At 40.7% G+C, this 16,599-nt stretch overlaps 1 protein-coding gene across 2 annotated transcripts in view; it reads left to right on the forward strand.

Annotated features, from left to right (window-relative positions):
* The window catches only part of asic1b (acid-sensing (proton-gated) ion channel 1b), a 91,781-nt gene that overhangs the window by 49,994 nt on the left and 25,188 nt on the right, over positions 1–16,599 (forward strand). Inside the window, exon 1 of one of the 2 annotated variants that reach the window (XM_028967301.1) lies at positions 12,773–13,672. The exons of the other annotated variant lie outside the window; for it this stretch is intronic. Coding sequence (XP_028823134.1) covers positions 13,001–13,672 — 672 coding nt within the window. The 5' untranslated portion in view covers positions 12,773–13,000. Of the gene's footprint in view, positions 1–12,772; positions 13,673–16,599 lie in introns of those variants that run through there. 2 annotated transcript variants of the gene reach the window in all.

Genomic DNA, 16,599 nt, shown 5'->3' on the forward strand with positions numbered 1-16,599 from the left:
CTAAATGATTATCGGATCATCCAAAACTTCAAGGAGAGATGTTCAAGTGTTGTGAAGAAGGCATCAGGGTGCCCAAGAAAGTCCAGCAAGCACCAGGTCTTTTTCAATATGCTATAAGCTATAAGCTTGGTACCAGCCATGACAGGCACTCAGGGAGCAGTGTGGGGATGGTGCTTTGCTCAGTGGCACCTTTGCGGATCGGGATTCGAACCGGCAACCTTCTTATTATGGGGCCGCTTCCTTAACCGCTAGGCCACCTCTGCCCAAAAAAACGAATTAATTAATTGAGGGGGCAGAGGTGGCCTAGCGGTTAAGGAAGCGCTAATAATAATTAATAACAGCATTAATAATAATGCTGTTTTTAAAAAATCCACTAGTGCAATCAACCATGTTGGAAGCCCATGACATGACAAAGGTTCAATCACCTAAAACTCTTCAAAACTGTCTCAGGTAATACCAAGTATTTGTCAGGGGAGTTAGTAACATTACCAGATGATTAAACATTCTATAGGTTGGTTTTACGTGACATCAAGTTAAGGCATGAAATTCACGTTGAGAGCAGCTGGCTACGTAACGTCAAAAATTATTCTCTGTCGCATGAAGAAATTGTTACAAAATTGCATTTGTTATAAGGTTGGCTGGTTTGGTTTGGTCTTTTTCACAAATAGCAGATCGTTAAGTGGTGTGACGAGTTCCCACCAAGAGCAATTATTAACATACAAAGTCACCCGCAGGAACACCACTGGGTCAAATACACCAAATAACAAAAGCTCATATTGTCACGGCCGCTGTCCCACCACTGGGCCAACAGGGGACGTGTGGCCACCTGCAGGGACAAAAACCAAGAAGCAGTTGTGGCTGGGGTCAGTGTCGTGTATAAACATCTGGCAGTCATCTTGTTCAGCTCTAGCTCATCATTTGTTGCTGGTTGCAGTTTACTGACTGATCCTGCTTCACACCAACTGCCTTCGCCTGACCATTCTCAAGGATTACCCCTGCCTGCTTCTTGTTCTGACCTTATGTGCTTGATTGATTGCATGTCCAGCGACTACTCTTCAACCCAGCCCTCTTGTACCTCCGCCACTCTCTGCTGGTTCTGGACATCTCTGCCATCCATCTAGGCATTGCACCAAGACCTATGCCCTGCTCCATGCACAGCACCCAGACCCAATCTATGTGTGGAAATGATCTCTCATGCTCCCTGAACCTCTATTTATTAATTTGAGCCCAAGTAATTCTGTCATTGTCATCTTGGAATATGTTGTCCCATAAAGGAAGAAAAAAATTACTGATTGAATATCCTGTTCATTCAGTATATTTAGATAGAATGTTTGCTGAACCTTGACCCGACCAATTGCAGCAACCCCAGATCATAGCACAGCTCCCACACGCTGGTGCAGTAGGAACAAGCCATGAGGGCTCACTTCTGGAACAAGGATAATCTAGACTCAGATCACATGACCTTGTTTCATTGTTCTGTGTGCAATATTTAAACGTTTTAACACTTTTTAATCCCTTGAGTTGCCTTCCTATTGTGGGAGTGGAAATCCTTGTACTATTGATTTCTCCAAAGGTTTCAGTGATTGCCTATCATGATCATTCAAGATTGAACATCAAGATATTTTTTCCACATTTCTTTCATGAAGATGATGGTTCCCAACCATCCTCCCAGTTTTAATGTTTTGGATAGTTCAAACCCAACTTTAGTTGTTTTTAAATCTCCTGGGGGGGTGCGGGGGGACCGCACAGCAGTGGTTGAGGTTGAGGATACAGTCTTTACAGTGGCTGATTGGAAGTGGAGTGTGGCTGGCTTGAGAATTGTTGTCAGGCATAGGTCAGCGTTGGCAGTGGTGGAGGTACCAGTGGGGAGGTCAGAAGATGCATTGGAAGACTAAAATATCAAGGGCAAATAGTAGATAGGCAAAGTTAATCCAGAGAGAGTAATCATGCCAAAACAGTCAGCGTCAGGCAAAAATCGATCAAAATACTGCAAGCAGCAACACATGGACAAACCACAATGATGAGTTGGCGACTAACAAGATGGCTTTTCATGTTGTGTTGTGACCATGTGCTTATGTTACTGAGGTTTTTTTTTTCTCGGTTCCCACAATGTACTCCAACAATGTACTTCAATGTGAGCATTTCAAAACAAACACCCAGACGCATCACTCGTTGTGGCAGGGGACTTTAATAAAGCAGACTTCAGACAAGTTATGCTGAACCTTCACCAACACATATGTTTCCAACAAACACACTGAAGCAGTATTACTGTTCAAGCAGAGCTACAAAGCTGTTTCCCATCAAACGTTTGGGAAGTCCAAAGCACAACACCATATTTACATTTACAGCATTTATCAGACGCCCTTACCCGGAGCGACTTACAACTAGTAGTTACAGGGACAGTCCCCCCCTGGAGCAATTTAGGGTTAGTCATGCTCAGGGACACAATGGTAGAAAGTGGGAATTAAACCTGGGTCTTCTGGTTAGGCAAGTGTGTTACCCACTAGGCTACTACCATCCAGTGATATTTGTGTTTGTACATATATGTATGGGGGAGTGGTTGGCCTAGTAGGTAAGGAAGTAGACCCATAATCAGAAGGTTGCCAGTGCAAATCCCGAGCTGCCAAGATTGTGGTCAGCAGCATCTTAGATACAGTACAGGTTTACTTCACTTTGAGTAGTACGTTTTGTTTTAAGTTTCTCGATCTGTCGACCACTACACTGGTTGTGTTGACATGGGTAGCTGTTGTGTCCTGTACGCAGTGTTTTTGGGACATCTGACATTTATCTGGATTTGAAGCTGGTGAAGATGCCCTTGTAGACAGACAGAAAGTACTGACAGCACTGGAGCAGAGTCGGTATGCTGCCGGAAGTCAGCCACCAAGGAGGGGTCCAGGATGAAATGATTCTGGATCCACGAGCACTCTTTAGACCCATATCCGGCAAAGTGCACCAGATACTAATAATGCACTCCACCGTGTAGAACGGTCTCCCGTCAGTGATCCATGGAGGTGGCGGATCCAGAGCCAGTGGGTGACAAAGGGTTTCAGTCAGCTGACATGGAACACGGGGTGTGCATGGATATTGGGTGGAAGTTGGAGATGGTAGGTGAGTGAATTCAGCCAGCTGAGGATCTGAAATGGCCCAATGTACTGAGGGGACAGTTTGTGTGACTCAGTCCTGAGACGAGGTGGACAGCCCTAAGTGGACAGCCACACTCTCGGTCCCACTCGGAAGCACAGTTGCCATGGATGTCATCAGTCATGCACTTTCCTCCAGGCATTTTGGCAGCCCTGGATCATCTGACCTCGAATTAACTGTGTCCGGTGGCAGAGGAGACCTCTGGGAGTTGAAGAGGCAGTTCTTGGATGGCCCAGCAGGCTGCAGTCAACGCACAGAGTTAGTTGAATGAGGACTTTATATGTCTCTGGCATCTACTGGCTGACCATCTTGCTGCGGATTTATAATAAATCATCCGGAGGCCATGGGCTTCCAGCACAGTCTTGGCAGCCAGGGTCAGGAATTTATGAGTGAATTGGCTGACTGATGAGGAACTCTGGTGCAGATTGTAAAGCTGCAACAAGACGTTGTCCACGCCGTCCGGACGAAAGCTGGACACGTCGCCTCGCCGCTCCCCTTGATGCCACTCCAGCACTCTGGAGGAGCCAGACTGGGTTCTGGTGATGGAGGACCTTATGCCATGTCCACCGTGCCATGCCCCCGGCAGCCACATCATTGAGTGACAAACGTTCAATGATGTTGGCTTGCTGGGACACCTGATCACATAACGGGGCGAATTCCACGGCAATTCTGTCACGGTACCAGCGCAGGACCAGAACGTGAGTGCGTGTTGGAAGAAACGAGAAACCCTGTTGTGATTGGGCACAACGAGGCAGGTAGGTTTCCTCCTGTTTAATATGTGAACGAGAGCCGGCGTGAACAGGATAAATCTTACTTATTTGAGAAAAAGAGCCGAGTCGAGTTGACAAATGCCAATCAATGACTAAGCAGCCGGCAGTGGCCATCTTGCCAATTTATGGGAGTCACATTACCTCATCTCTGTGTTGCTCCCAGTCACGTGGATGGTCTCACGTGACACTGGCAATGGCATGGTCCAGATCAGACAAGGGGCAGGCAGAAGAGGTGTCAGAGAACAGAGAGGCAAGTGCAGAAAAGAGCAGGCAAGGGCAAATTTGCAAGAACAGTCAAAGACCAAAAAGTCAGTGTGGGACATGAATTTTGCCATAGCCCTGCACTGGCTATTAGTCTGTAATCAGTATATGTGTGTGTGTGTGTGTGTGTGTGTGTGTGTGTGTGTGTGTCTGTGGACTGTGTTTGTATATTTATATTTCTTCCTTTTATTTATTTGTCTCTACCACAAAACCTTTGCATGGGGCCACCACAGTCACTGGGCCACAGTAAGTGTATTTCACATACAGATGGTTGTCGACACTACTCAGCTCTTTATTAAAATGCAGATACCATATTTCACCGCTGACATGATCAGTGGTGCTGATGGTGCTGGGCTTACAAACATCATCTCAACAAGGCTAAATGTCTAACCCCTCCTCCGATCTCTCTCTCTCTTTTTTGACCCCTGACCTTGAGCATCATTTATCATCCTGCTGTCTGCAACATATAACATATACAGACAGAGCAGAACGCAGTATCTCAGCCTTCCTCTGAGGCATGTCCCATTTCTAAAACATATACATGCAATAGATCTTCGACGTCTATTGAGCTGCTTTGATTGACTGTTTAAATTGCACTGGGTGCAGGCCAGTCTCTGTCCGTGTTCTGTCTGGGAGTTGATGCCAAACTAGCATTAAGAGAAGTCTTGTTATGTAACTGCTAACACTATTATTCCTTGAACACAGCTGAAGGACTTAAGGAGGGGTTAACCCTGTAATCTCTTTAATGTTAGCTTATCGCATCATAGCATACATCACAACATATATACTGTGCATGCGTGCATGCATGCGTGCGTGGGTGCGTTTGTGTGTGTGTGTGTGTGTGTGCATGTGTGTGTGTGTGTGTGTGTGTGTTAATACTGGGGGCAGTAGCGGGTAAGGAAACGGACCCGTAATCAGAAGGTGCTATGCCACTGAGCAAAGCACCTTTCATGGCTGCCCACTGCTCACCCAGGGTGATGGTTAAAAGCAGAGGACACATTTCATTGTATGCACCCTGTGCTGTGTTTTACAATGACAATCACTTGACTTTCACTTTACTTCAGTTTCACTTTACTGCTGTAACATACACTAATAAGCAATAAAACACAATCCATTGAATGTTGAGATGTTGTGTTCCATGTGTATGTACTATGACAAATATGGTAAAAACAGTGGGAGATATTCTTGATTGTTTCATTTTCCCACACAAAGGAATTCAAGTTTTGAAATGGCTTGATAATTTTTTAACAAAATTATTCTTAAATTAAACTTAATGTTAAGTCAGTTTGAAACAAAAATATTTAGACTCACACACTTTTGATATCAATATCCATACTTTATGTAGTCTGGTTTGTCTGTATTGCACACATGCAGTTTATGTCAGTACGTAACTTCGTTTAAACGTTACATGTAGCACCAGGTTCCAGAGGAACATTGTTTCATTTCATTAACATGTATGTAGCTAAAATGACAATAAAGCTCACTTGAACTTGAACTTGAAATTTGAACTAAATGATTACAGTGCCACCAACTGGTGTCAGAAGAAAATACTATTATTCAAGTTCACATACAGTATACAGTGAAATAAAATATCATTCCTCCAGTACCATGGTTCAACACAGAGCATAACAGAGAAACATCTCAAGTGCAGGACATAATTATACATTAGACAAACAAGTGCAATAATCTGATTTGACATGACTAGACTAGGCGAACTGTGAACTGTGCTGACATCAGCACCTGTCATTTTATGGACAGAAATATCTCTGTTGTATGAAGGTAAGAAATGATATTTTGTAGAGTATAGGGCTGCAACAACGAATCGATTGAATCGATAAAAATCGATTACTAAAAGAGTTGGCAACGCATTTCCTAATCGATTCGTTATGTCGCGCGACGCAGAGAAAAAAATTTATTTGAGCGCGGAGCGGAGTGAACACCTCATAGACAGCGCGGAGAAAAAAAAAAAAAAACAAGCGGAGGTAGAGGAAAAATACATGGCGGAGGCAGAGAAATCTGTGCGAAAATATGCAAAAGCAACATGGCACGGCACGGGAGCACCACGGCAATGATCCAGCACCTGAAACGCAAACATGTTGGAGTGTTTGAGGAGGAAGAAGGTAGTTCAGCAGCAGGGGAAGTCGCTACAGAATCCTACTTTTGTTCCGTTTTGAAGTGAGGAACGTAATGTCCCTGGTGCTGGTGTTTAACTCGCCGTGGAGGAGAACTAGATGGGGACTTACAGCGCCACCTACAGGTTTGGAGGGGGGATAAAACAGCGTTCAGACTGTTCTCTGCATGTCCGCGTGAACGACTCACCTATTGTGTCCCTGACCAAGACAGTTAACCCTAAGTTGCTCCAGGGGGACTGTCCCAGTAACTACTGATTGTCGCTCTGGATAAGGGCGTCTGATAAATGCTGTAAATGTAAATGTTTACCCGTCATCCAGCTTGACAAGCATGTCAAGTTAGCGTTAGCGCGTTAATAACAGTAGTAAAGCAGGGGTGCTATAGTATCTTTGCATTAAAAGACTAAAGACATGTTTTTATTCACTAGCCTTTTTTGGACCATTCAATCTGTTGTTGTGTATAGCTACACTGCAAAAAAAGCTTTTCTTACCTAGTAATTATGTCTCGTTTCCAGTCCAAATATCTAAAAAATCTTAAATCAAGATTACTAGACAAGAAAAATGGCATGGGAAAATTAAGTGATGCTTAAAACGTCTGTTTGAGATTAGTTGAGATTAGTTTACTTACCCCATTGGCAGATAATTTTGCTTGTTTTAAACAATCACTTAATTTTGAGATGTTTTATCAGAAAACAAGAATCATTTCTTATGCTATTTCATGTGTCTAGTAAATGTATCTTGATTTAAGATTTTTTAGAGATTTGGACTGAAATCAGTACAAAACGACTAAGTTAGAAAAGCATTTTTTTCAGTGTGTGTGTGTCAGTGTGAGAGTTTGTGAGTGTGTGCGTCTGCGAGTGTGTGTATCTGCAGTGTAGTGTCGAGAACAAGTTCTGACAGTCAAACAAATCCTGTTAAATTTGCTGGTTTGTATTGTTCTTTATTTTTTTATAAATTATTTATCGTTCTGGCAGCTCAGGTGGCACTTTATTTAAAAAAAAAAAGTATATTTGGCAGATGTAAAGCATACATGTGTATGTTTTTTGTGTCAGTCAATTATTATTTTATTTTATTATTATTGGTTCTGTTTTTGAATAAAGGGTTGGAAATGAATGCTTTTCTTGTTTTTTTGTTTTTTTTCAGATTCTACGATTAATCAAATTAAAATAATCGTTAGTTGCAGCCCTAGTAGAGTACAAAAAGTCATTTCATTCATTTTTTGACAAAAATCTAAGTGACAGAATGTCATTTAGATTTCATCCACAAAATTACATTCACTCAATGAAAAAATGCCTTTTCGTCCACAAAATAAAATTTCATTTTGTCATATCATTTTGTCATATTATTGTTATTAAATGTGTTAAAAATATACAAAACTTATTTTTGTTCGGAAGTAGTGATTGTGTGTTTCGTGATGTTTCGTGTTTTGTGTATTTCTGGCTATGAGTCTATGAGTGTGTTTCAGTCAACAGACACATGTAACTGAATGTCGGCAGAGTGATAAAGAGTCCCTCCATGTGTGATTGTAGAGTTTGTAGCACTGATGCTGTCCCTTGGAGTGGAAGCATCATTATGCTCGTTCTTGTTTTATGTGTCTTTCAGGATGAATGGTGAGTGAGATGTCTGAGAGCTCAGGAAGTGGAACAAAGCTCAGATTTTGTCTATCCTGACAGGTACCAGTTTTTGCTCCAGCACCTCTCCATGGCAACACAGATGTGTTTGATGAAAGATCACAATGTGGCACACAGTAGACATGTTGGGCTTGTAACAGAACATAGTCGTTCACAGCAGTGTGACATGTGACTGTGATTTGTCTGCTCTTCAGATGTGGTAGCAGCCTAGTGGGTAACACACCTGCCTATGAAGGAAAAGACCCTATGAAGCAAAAGACCTGCTTACTACCATTGTGTCCACTCCACTTAACCCTGAGTTGAAAAAAACCTTGAAAAAAATACAATGGGGGCACAAAAGTATTTGGCAGCCACTGTTTGTGCAATTTGTCCCATAGATCAAGTGTACATCATAGGTACATTTCAACACAGAATGTAAATTTTATGATTTTTTTATATACTAAATTCTAATATTTTTTTTACCCCTCTGTATACACCTTGAGGAGTTAATATATTACTAACATTGTTTTAGTTTCAGAACTTCAGTGATACTGAGAACACTTTAGTAACAGAAAACTCAACCCTTAAGTGTCATTTGTGGAAACTGACCTCTTCTCAAAGGAAAAGCTGTAAAGAATATAATCTTACTGCTAATTTTTAAAGATGAATAATCATAGTGGCCAGTTTACAGAGGATTATAGTAAATGGCAGACCAATCAGAGCTTTGCTGTAAATAGTGAGAATCATGACATTAACGTTACAGCATGTCTATGGGAGGGACATATACACTGGCCACAGCAAGGTCTCTTTCCTGTTTGCCACATTTTGATTTTCCATGGATTTCAGAGTTAACAAAAGTGATTTTAAATTGCATTTGGTCTTTTGGTCAAGAGTATAAGTACTGTTCTCTGGGGTGAGGTGAAATGAGAGCCTGGCGTTGATATGGCTTTTTTCACATCCTGTTAATATGTTTGCTAAGTTCCACAAAGCAGTTTTTTTTTTTCCCTGCTGCATAGCAAATGCAGAGCATTTCGTTGTGCGGACACTGGCCATCTGCCAGTTATCCCTTGGCCTGGCAAGGTCCTGTCATTCATCTTCCTAGCTACTGATTCAAAGACAGGTTGCTGATTTATATGTTTGTGGCCATTAGTAAGGTGGGGAAATCCATTTTACTTTTTCATCCTCCATCCTCTCATGTTCTATAAAGATCACATTTTTATTTTGAATAAATTTTTTTAAAAATGTCACATTGTCATTATGGGTTGTTTTATGTAGAATTCTGAGGAAATACTGAATTTAATCCATAACAAAATGTGGAAAAAGTTATGCGCTGTGAATACCTTCCGGATGTACTGTATGATCATGAGCCTTTTAGTGATCTGTGATTCTGCAGAAGCCATAAAGACAGGGAACCCCTACAGTGGCCACCCACCCAGGAGTTCATTGGCTAAACAGCTAAACAGCTGCAGTAACCCCATATGGTGTCAACCAGGATCTATTTTTTGCAGTAAGTGTGTAGAATCTCTCCCAATCACTTGACCTCTGTGATTTTTTTTTGCTTTTTACACAGTTACAACTAAAACAAAAACTCTTATCTGAGCTCGTAATTACTGTTCCCTAATAGGACGAGAACATGGAGGGATTTTTCACAAAATCTCAACAGGTGCACACACACTGATGATCTGTTTCTATGGCTTGATAAAATGCAAATAAATCAATTAGTAAATTAGTTGGCAACTGTTTTAGTGAACATATATATTGATTAGGTGTTGCAGGCCTACGTTCTACTCATACATAAATAAAAAAAAATTGTCTGTGTGTGTGTGTGTGTGTGTGTGTGTGTGTGTGTGTGTATAAGTTGATGAATTCCTTGCCTCCAGTGTCTCCCATGCGTAGAGTCTGAAAATCAAGCTCACCAAATCTCATTACAGCTTAATCACACACACACACACACACACACACACACACTGCTGCTGTTGACATGAGGTAATAGTTTTTTTTTTTTTCAGCAGCCCCAATGACATTCAATTACATTTACGCTAATAATGACTCAACTGGCTAACTTCAGTATGAGGGCCTGCCTATCGTAATTCTACACCTACAGCAGCATGCAGCATCAGAAGTCATTGTTGTTAATACTTATAAATGGCTAAATAGCTATAACAATTTGTTTAACAAAATTATGATTCAAAGCTTCATGATTTCGGTTTGTGGTTCCAGAAGACAGAATCATGATAGACACTTTTTTTAAAAGTTGTATTTAAAATGAAATGAATCTACTGATTCGCTGATCAAAATGTCACTTTATGCAGATGCAGAGAAAGTAATTTCATTTGCCATTAATACTCAGTATATATGAGAAGCATGGTTGCGACATCATCTGACCAATGAATGAAACACCGGGTCTTTTATTTACCAGTTCTTTTAGTTCACCAGGTCTTTTGCTCATACAGTTTGCTGACTATGTAGTGTTGTGGCCACTATTTCTTGCTTTTTTCCCAGTACCTTTTCCCAGGTATGCGGAAGTAACCTTTCCCCTTATGATGACATAAGTGGGTCATTCCTGATCTGACTGTCAGAGCTGCTCTTTATATATATCACCATTTCTATCCACTGCAGGACCATAGACAGGCTAGGGGAACTCGTATTAATGTTAAATAATCTCACAAAGTGAAATTTTCATAATATTTTCAAAATATTTTTTTTTGTATAATGGTGCATAAAAATAAATATTTGGTCCATAGCAAAAGTTTACCCCAATACTTTGCAAAGTAACCTTGGTTGACAATGGCAGAGGTCAAACATTCCCTATAGGTCTTCACTAGGTCTGCACACACTGTAGTTGGCATGTTGGCCCATTCTTCCATGCAGATCTTCTCAAGATCTCCGATGATCTAGGGCTGTTGCTGAACACAGATTTTCTATCGGATTGAGGTCTGGAGACTCACTAGAGACCCACTCAAGAACCTTGTAATGCTTTTAATGCTGCCACTCCTTTGTTGCCCGGATGGTGTGTTTGGGATCATTGTCATGCTGGAAGATCCAGACACATTTCATGTTCAATGCTCTTACTAAATAAAATATGTTTTTGCCCAAAATCTCACAATACATGATCCCATTCATCCTTTCTTTAATACGGATTAGTTGTCCTGCAAATTATTGCTCCAACAGTTGATCTCTTCTCACCAATCTGCTTGCCTATTTTAGATTGGTTCATCCTCAGCCAGAGCCCACAATACCTTGCCTTGAACTACATTTGAAACCAAAAGTTTACATACACTGTATAAAAAGACATATAATTGAACTCAATGACTGAGCAAGGATTCCAGCTGATTAAATAGAATGGGAATCAACTGTAACTGTCTTCCTAATCCCATCACGTGATGTCAGTGTGGAGCATAGAAAAAATTTGTTTGTGCTATGTACAAGTTTGCTTAGCTCATAAAGCAGGTACAATAAATGCACCTGTTAAACTCACCTCAATCAGGTTAATAGGTATTGGAAACATTGTTAAATATGATCACATTCAAATTAAATGAATAATTTATTTATAATTTAGTTATAGTGGCATTTACTTCAATGGCCAGGTTATGCTTGTTTTATTAATTAATTTCATAATTAATTAAATAAAGACTGCTTTCTAAATGCCAAGAATAGTAAAGACATGCAGGCTCTTATTGGACCGTGCAGTTACATTACTTGCTTAAAATGACAGATTTATGGTATATATCCAGCCCCCAACCCTACACTAGAAATGAAAACCTCAGTGCTAGCTTAAGTATGGTACCCTACATGTTTATTGGTTTAGACATCAGGAAGGAAAATAACCTGGTGTGTGACCTTAATAAATGTACTCAACAGCTCAGCAGAGGTGATTACATTATATTGGACATTTCCTGGTCAAATGCAGACATTTGTTAGAGTAATGGAACAAGACTATGTAGCAATGCTGCCCCCTATCAGTCATAAATATGGAACAATTTCACAAAATCCTTTCCCTTACTTTTTTTGTGGGGGTGGGGGGCATAATATGAGCATGCTAGAGCATAAACTTATAAGCACTTGTAATGGATGAAATAGGTGGATACAAACTAAAAATTCCCATAGATTTCTCATTGGAGTTCTGGTGTGTCTCCTCCTTTATAATGTCCTTGGTAGAATTCCCATTCCTAACACTCAACAGTTTACAAAGGAATAAAATGAAGAGGGAGCCCAGGCTGCTCTTGTTGATTGTTATAGATGAAGTGAGATATCTGAGGGTTTTGAGTAGCCAGTTTTGCTGATGTTCTTGCAGAAGAACTCATCTATGTACTGTTCTCAGTTTATAGAATTATTTTGCCACTTTTCAGGTCTGTCCATCCTCTCTATATCATCTATGAGGCACGTTGGGCAGCTGGGCTTCTCACCTGCACTGCTGCTTCTACAGCACCAGCATATCTAATGCAGCTAAAATCAATAAAGCAGATCCCTTTTCCCCCAGTGTGCCTGGAAGACTATCCCAAATCTATAACTGTGCCGGAAAAGCTGCTGGAGGGAGGTTTCAGATTATCGCATATGCCACATGTAGGCCCCTAAACCAAGTTAAAGTGAGCAGCTCAGCAAATGTGTTGTTATCAGAGGAAATGGCAAAACATTAGGAAACATCTGCAAATTGACCGTTGAGTCAGCCACTAATGATTCTTCCTAAAAGCTCTTGCTGCCAGCAACCTCACTTTTCATTTTCAACAAATTGGGACAGGAAGTTAAAGTGCATTAGTCTTCGTGGGTCATTGCACTGGGTGTCAGATGGACTGGTTCAGCTGCAGGAAGTGGAACTGGTTCATCAGCATGTTCTGTTTATCTGTCTGAGAATTCAGTGGGAGGAAGACAATCTCCTGTGACCTCACGCCTGCCCACTAAGGGAGTATGGGATTGCCTACCCTGCAGAGGCATCATCAGAGACCCAGCACTCTGCCCCAACAGAGAGAGAGGGGGCAGACAGAGGACAGACACTCATTCCTTCTGCACTGGGATCGACTGAGACAATACGACTCCATCGCAGTAAAGTCAGGAGAGCAGGACATTGTCTGTGTCTGTTTGTGATTCCATCATGCCTGTACGCATCACCTGCACCATCTCTTTATCAACCGATGATGAGCCAGGAAGCAGCTACAAGGACACCTTTGATGACCGCTACAAGCGCGTAGTTCGACTGGGCGACAGTCACTCGGGTTTGTACCGTGAGGACTGTGATACCTTTGAGACCAATGATGAAGTTCAGAAGGAGGATGAGGAAGAAATCCCCGACCTGAGTTTAGCTGCCTTTGCATCTGGCTGCTCGTTGCATGGTGCCAACCATGTGTTTGTAGAGAACCAGCGGTTAGGGATACGGCAGGGATTGTGGGGGCTGGTGTTCCTATTTGCTCTGTCCATGTTCCTGCTTCAGGTGGTGGACCGGGTCATCTACTACACCCAATATGACCACATCACCATGCTGGATGAGCGAAATGCCCCCAACATGACCTTCCCTGCCATTACCTTCTGCAACTACAACAGTTTCCGCCGCTCGCAGCTCAGCTACAGTGACCTTTTGTTCATGGGACCACTTCTTGGGTATGAGGACAACATGGCCCCTGGAATCCCACTGGCTCCAGAACCCAATCGGCAGGGGGCACGATTCAGCATGGCCGAGTTCTTCAACCGCACACGCCACCGCATTGACGACATGCTCCTGGATTGTTCCTTCAGTGGACAGGAGTGTGGACCTGAGCGCTTCAGAGAGGTAAGTAGTCACCAGCAGTTGTCCAAGAGTTTAAATCATTTTAATGGTCAAATATATGAAAATCTAAAAAAATAAATAAAAAAGCACTTATAAGAAAAAGCACTTACATATATCAAACAGAATGTTTCCAATTCTCCAGACTTTGGCAATCAAGAACTACAGATTGTATCACCAATACAAATATTTAAAGTTAGTGCTCTTTGGTGTATTTCTGGATCTGGACCCGTGTTTTTGAAAGTATCTGTGAATTGTGTGGATTAAAGAAATATTTATATTGTACAGTGTGTTGGAATTTGTGCGAGAAATGTGAAGTGTCTGTGCAGTGTGTATATGTTGTGTATGGATAGTGGAGTGTGTCTGTGAGTTTTGAAGGGCTTCAAATGGAATTAAAAAAAATTATTCATTATATATCTTCCTTCAGCTGCTCCCCATTTCCCCAGGCTTGTGATCAGCAAAAAAATACATTCCCATTGGCTGGGTCAAATTTTTTCTAATATTTTCTTCTTAATATTTTTTATATTTAAAATAAATGTTAAATATACCTAAATCAATAAACCATAGGAGACGGACATTCAAATTCCAAAATGTGTTTCCAGAAGGCAATAAACACCTCAGTACCCTTACAGCATAAAATGGTTATGTGTGGATACGAAGTGATGACCAGTGGTAATTAATTAATGTGCTTAGTATATTTGGTTGTTTCTGACGTGACAGACATGGATGATTCTGCATGGATGCAGTGCAGAACATAATATCATTATTATATTTTAATGATGTTGCTTGGTGATTTATTTGACACATCAGAATGCACAGCACACTGAGCGCTGGTGCTAAACGCCAATGTGGATGCTTTGATTTGCTACAATGAACAGTCCATGCTTACCTTACCTAAAAACCAAAGAAAAAGGCCTGGCTTAACTCTCATCTCAACTAAGTATTTGAAAATATTATGTGAATTAATGTATAATAATTGAAGGGATGCACCGAGATATTGAATTGAATTGCTGACATGATAATCGTAATTGTGAGACCAGTGAAGGTTTATACCTTCATATTGACCATCAATAAAACATTTTTGGCAGTATATTTCTTATAATTCCTTTTCCTTTTGTGTATGTGAGGGAAGAGAGGAACTGAGGTATCAAATTAATTTGGCTGGATGCTGGGGTGGAGGTTTGGCTTAGTTTTCTGTCTCAGGAGTGAATTGCAGAATTTGAGAACCTTTAGGGTAGAAGCTGTTTCCTGAAGCTTTCCATTAAGCAGAGCTCAGCTTTCTCACATAAACACACACACACACACATCCTTCAGGGTGCTATCAGTAGTCTGGTATGTATTTGGTGTTTGTTGTATGTCCCAATAATTATTTTGCTGACTGGAGTGAAATATGACATGTGTGACATATGATAATGTGACATTGTCTTTATGTTATATACTTCAAAAGTAATTCATAAGTCACAGGGTGCCTGACCATGATCCTGACCCTTTAAAAAACATTTATTTTTCATGGCTGCCCACTGCTCACCAAGGGTGATGGTTTAAAAGCAGACGACACATTTTGTTGTGTCATCGTTTGCTGTGCTGCAGTGTTTCACAATGACAATCACTTTACTTTCACGTTCATCCTCAACAATGGTCCTTTCAATCAGGGAGAGAACTAAGTGAAGAAGCACTAAGTGGTGTAAAGAACAGTGTGGTGGAGGATTTTACAGCATTTTTTACAGATTTTTACAGAATTTACAGATCAATAATCATTATTATTATTACTACTACTTTTTAAAAAGCTTTGCTAAGCAGGTAAATTCATGAATAATTGTTCTTTTCATATTAAGACACAGTTTAAGACACCAAATAGTTTAAAGAAACCATCTAGTTTTAAGAAACACTTTTTTTTCTTCCTCCAGCTTGCCCATCCCATACGCAGCAAAAATATATTTCTCAATATTATGTGATAATATATCTTGTATTGCGACCTTGCAATGTATTTTGATGATTCGCCATCTAACAGGAAGTTGGTGTCACATTCCTGGCCTAAAAAAGTTAACATATGAAGTTTCTGGAATCCTGTTCCAATAAACTAAGATCACGTGAATGCATCGGTCATCAAACCGAGATAATATCTATGCAGTAGTGGCACCTGAGGGGGATGCGCACATGGTGTTAAACTCTTTAAATTGCCGAACACTGAGCAGGAGTGGAAAGATCATGATACATTTTCTTATTAGTACCAGATTCTCAGCTTGTGTGCGTGCACAATTGTCCTTGATACTAGATGTGGTGTCCCAGTCACAGCCAAGCCACAGTGCCTCAGTGTTGAGTTCAGCAGTGAATTAAATATTAATCAGCTCTGAGACAGAAATGGAGCCTGTTATCTGTACCCATCACCCTGTCTTATAGATACACATGTGCCAGCAGCATTACTGAAAAATTTTCTTCACTTTCATAAGTATAATTGGAGTGTGTGTGTGTGCATGTGTGCATGTGTGCATGCGTGCGTGCGTGCGTGTGTGCATAAACATGCGCAATTAAATGACTGAACGGACAAACACCAGAGGGTGCTCCAGCACTACACACATTAGATTTATTAACTGCATTTTAAAATATGTATTATTAAACACATTGGTTATATTTTACTAATCCTTTTAGTTTGACTTGTCTGACAGAAATGCATACAGTACAGGCCAAAAATTTGGACAAAAATTTGTTTTCTTTATTTTATTGACCCTTTACAATGGTAGATTCTCACTGAAGGCATGAAAACTATGAATGAACACATGTGGACTTATGTACTTAACAAAAAAGGTGAAATAACTGAAAACATGTTTAATATTCTAGTTTCTTCTAAATCAGAATCATATTTATCAGAATCAGAATCGTATTTATTGGCCAAGTAAGTGCAAGCACATACAAGGAATTTGATTCCGGTAGAT

The sequence above is a fragment of the Denticeps clupeoides genome, chromosome 2 (genome assembly GCF_900700375.1).
Source record: "Denticeps clupeoides chromosome 2, fDenClu1.1, whole genome shotgun sequence".
Lineage (NCBI taxonomy): Eukaryota > Metazoa > Chordata > Actinopteri > Clupeiformes > Denticipitidae > Denticeps > Denticeps clupeoides.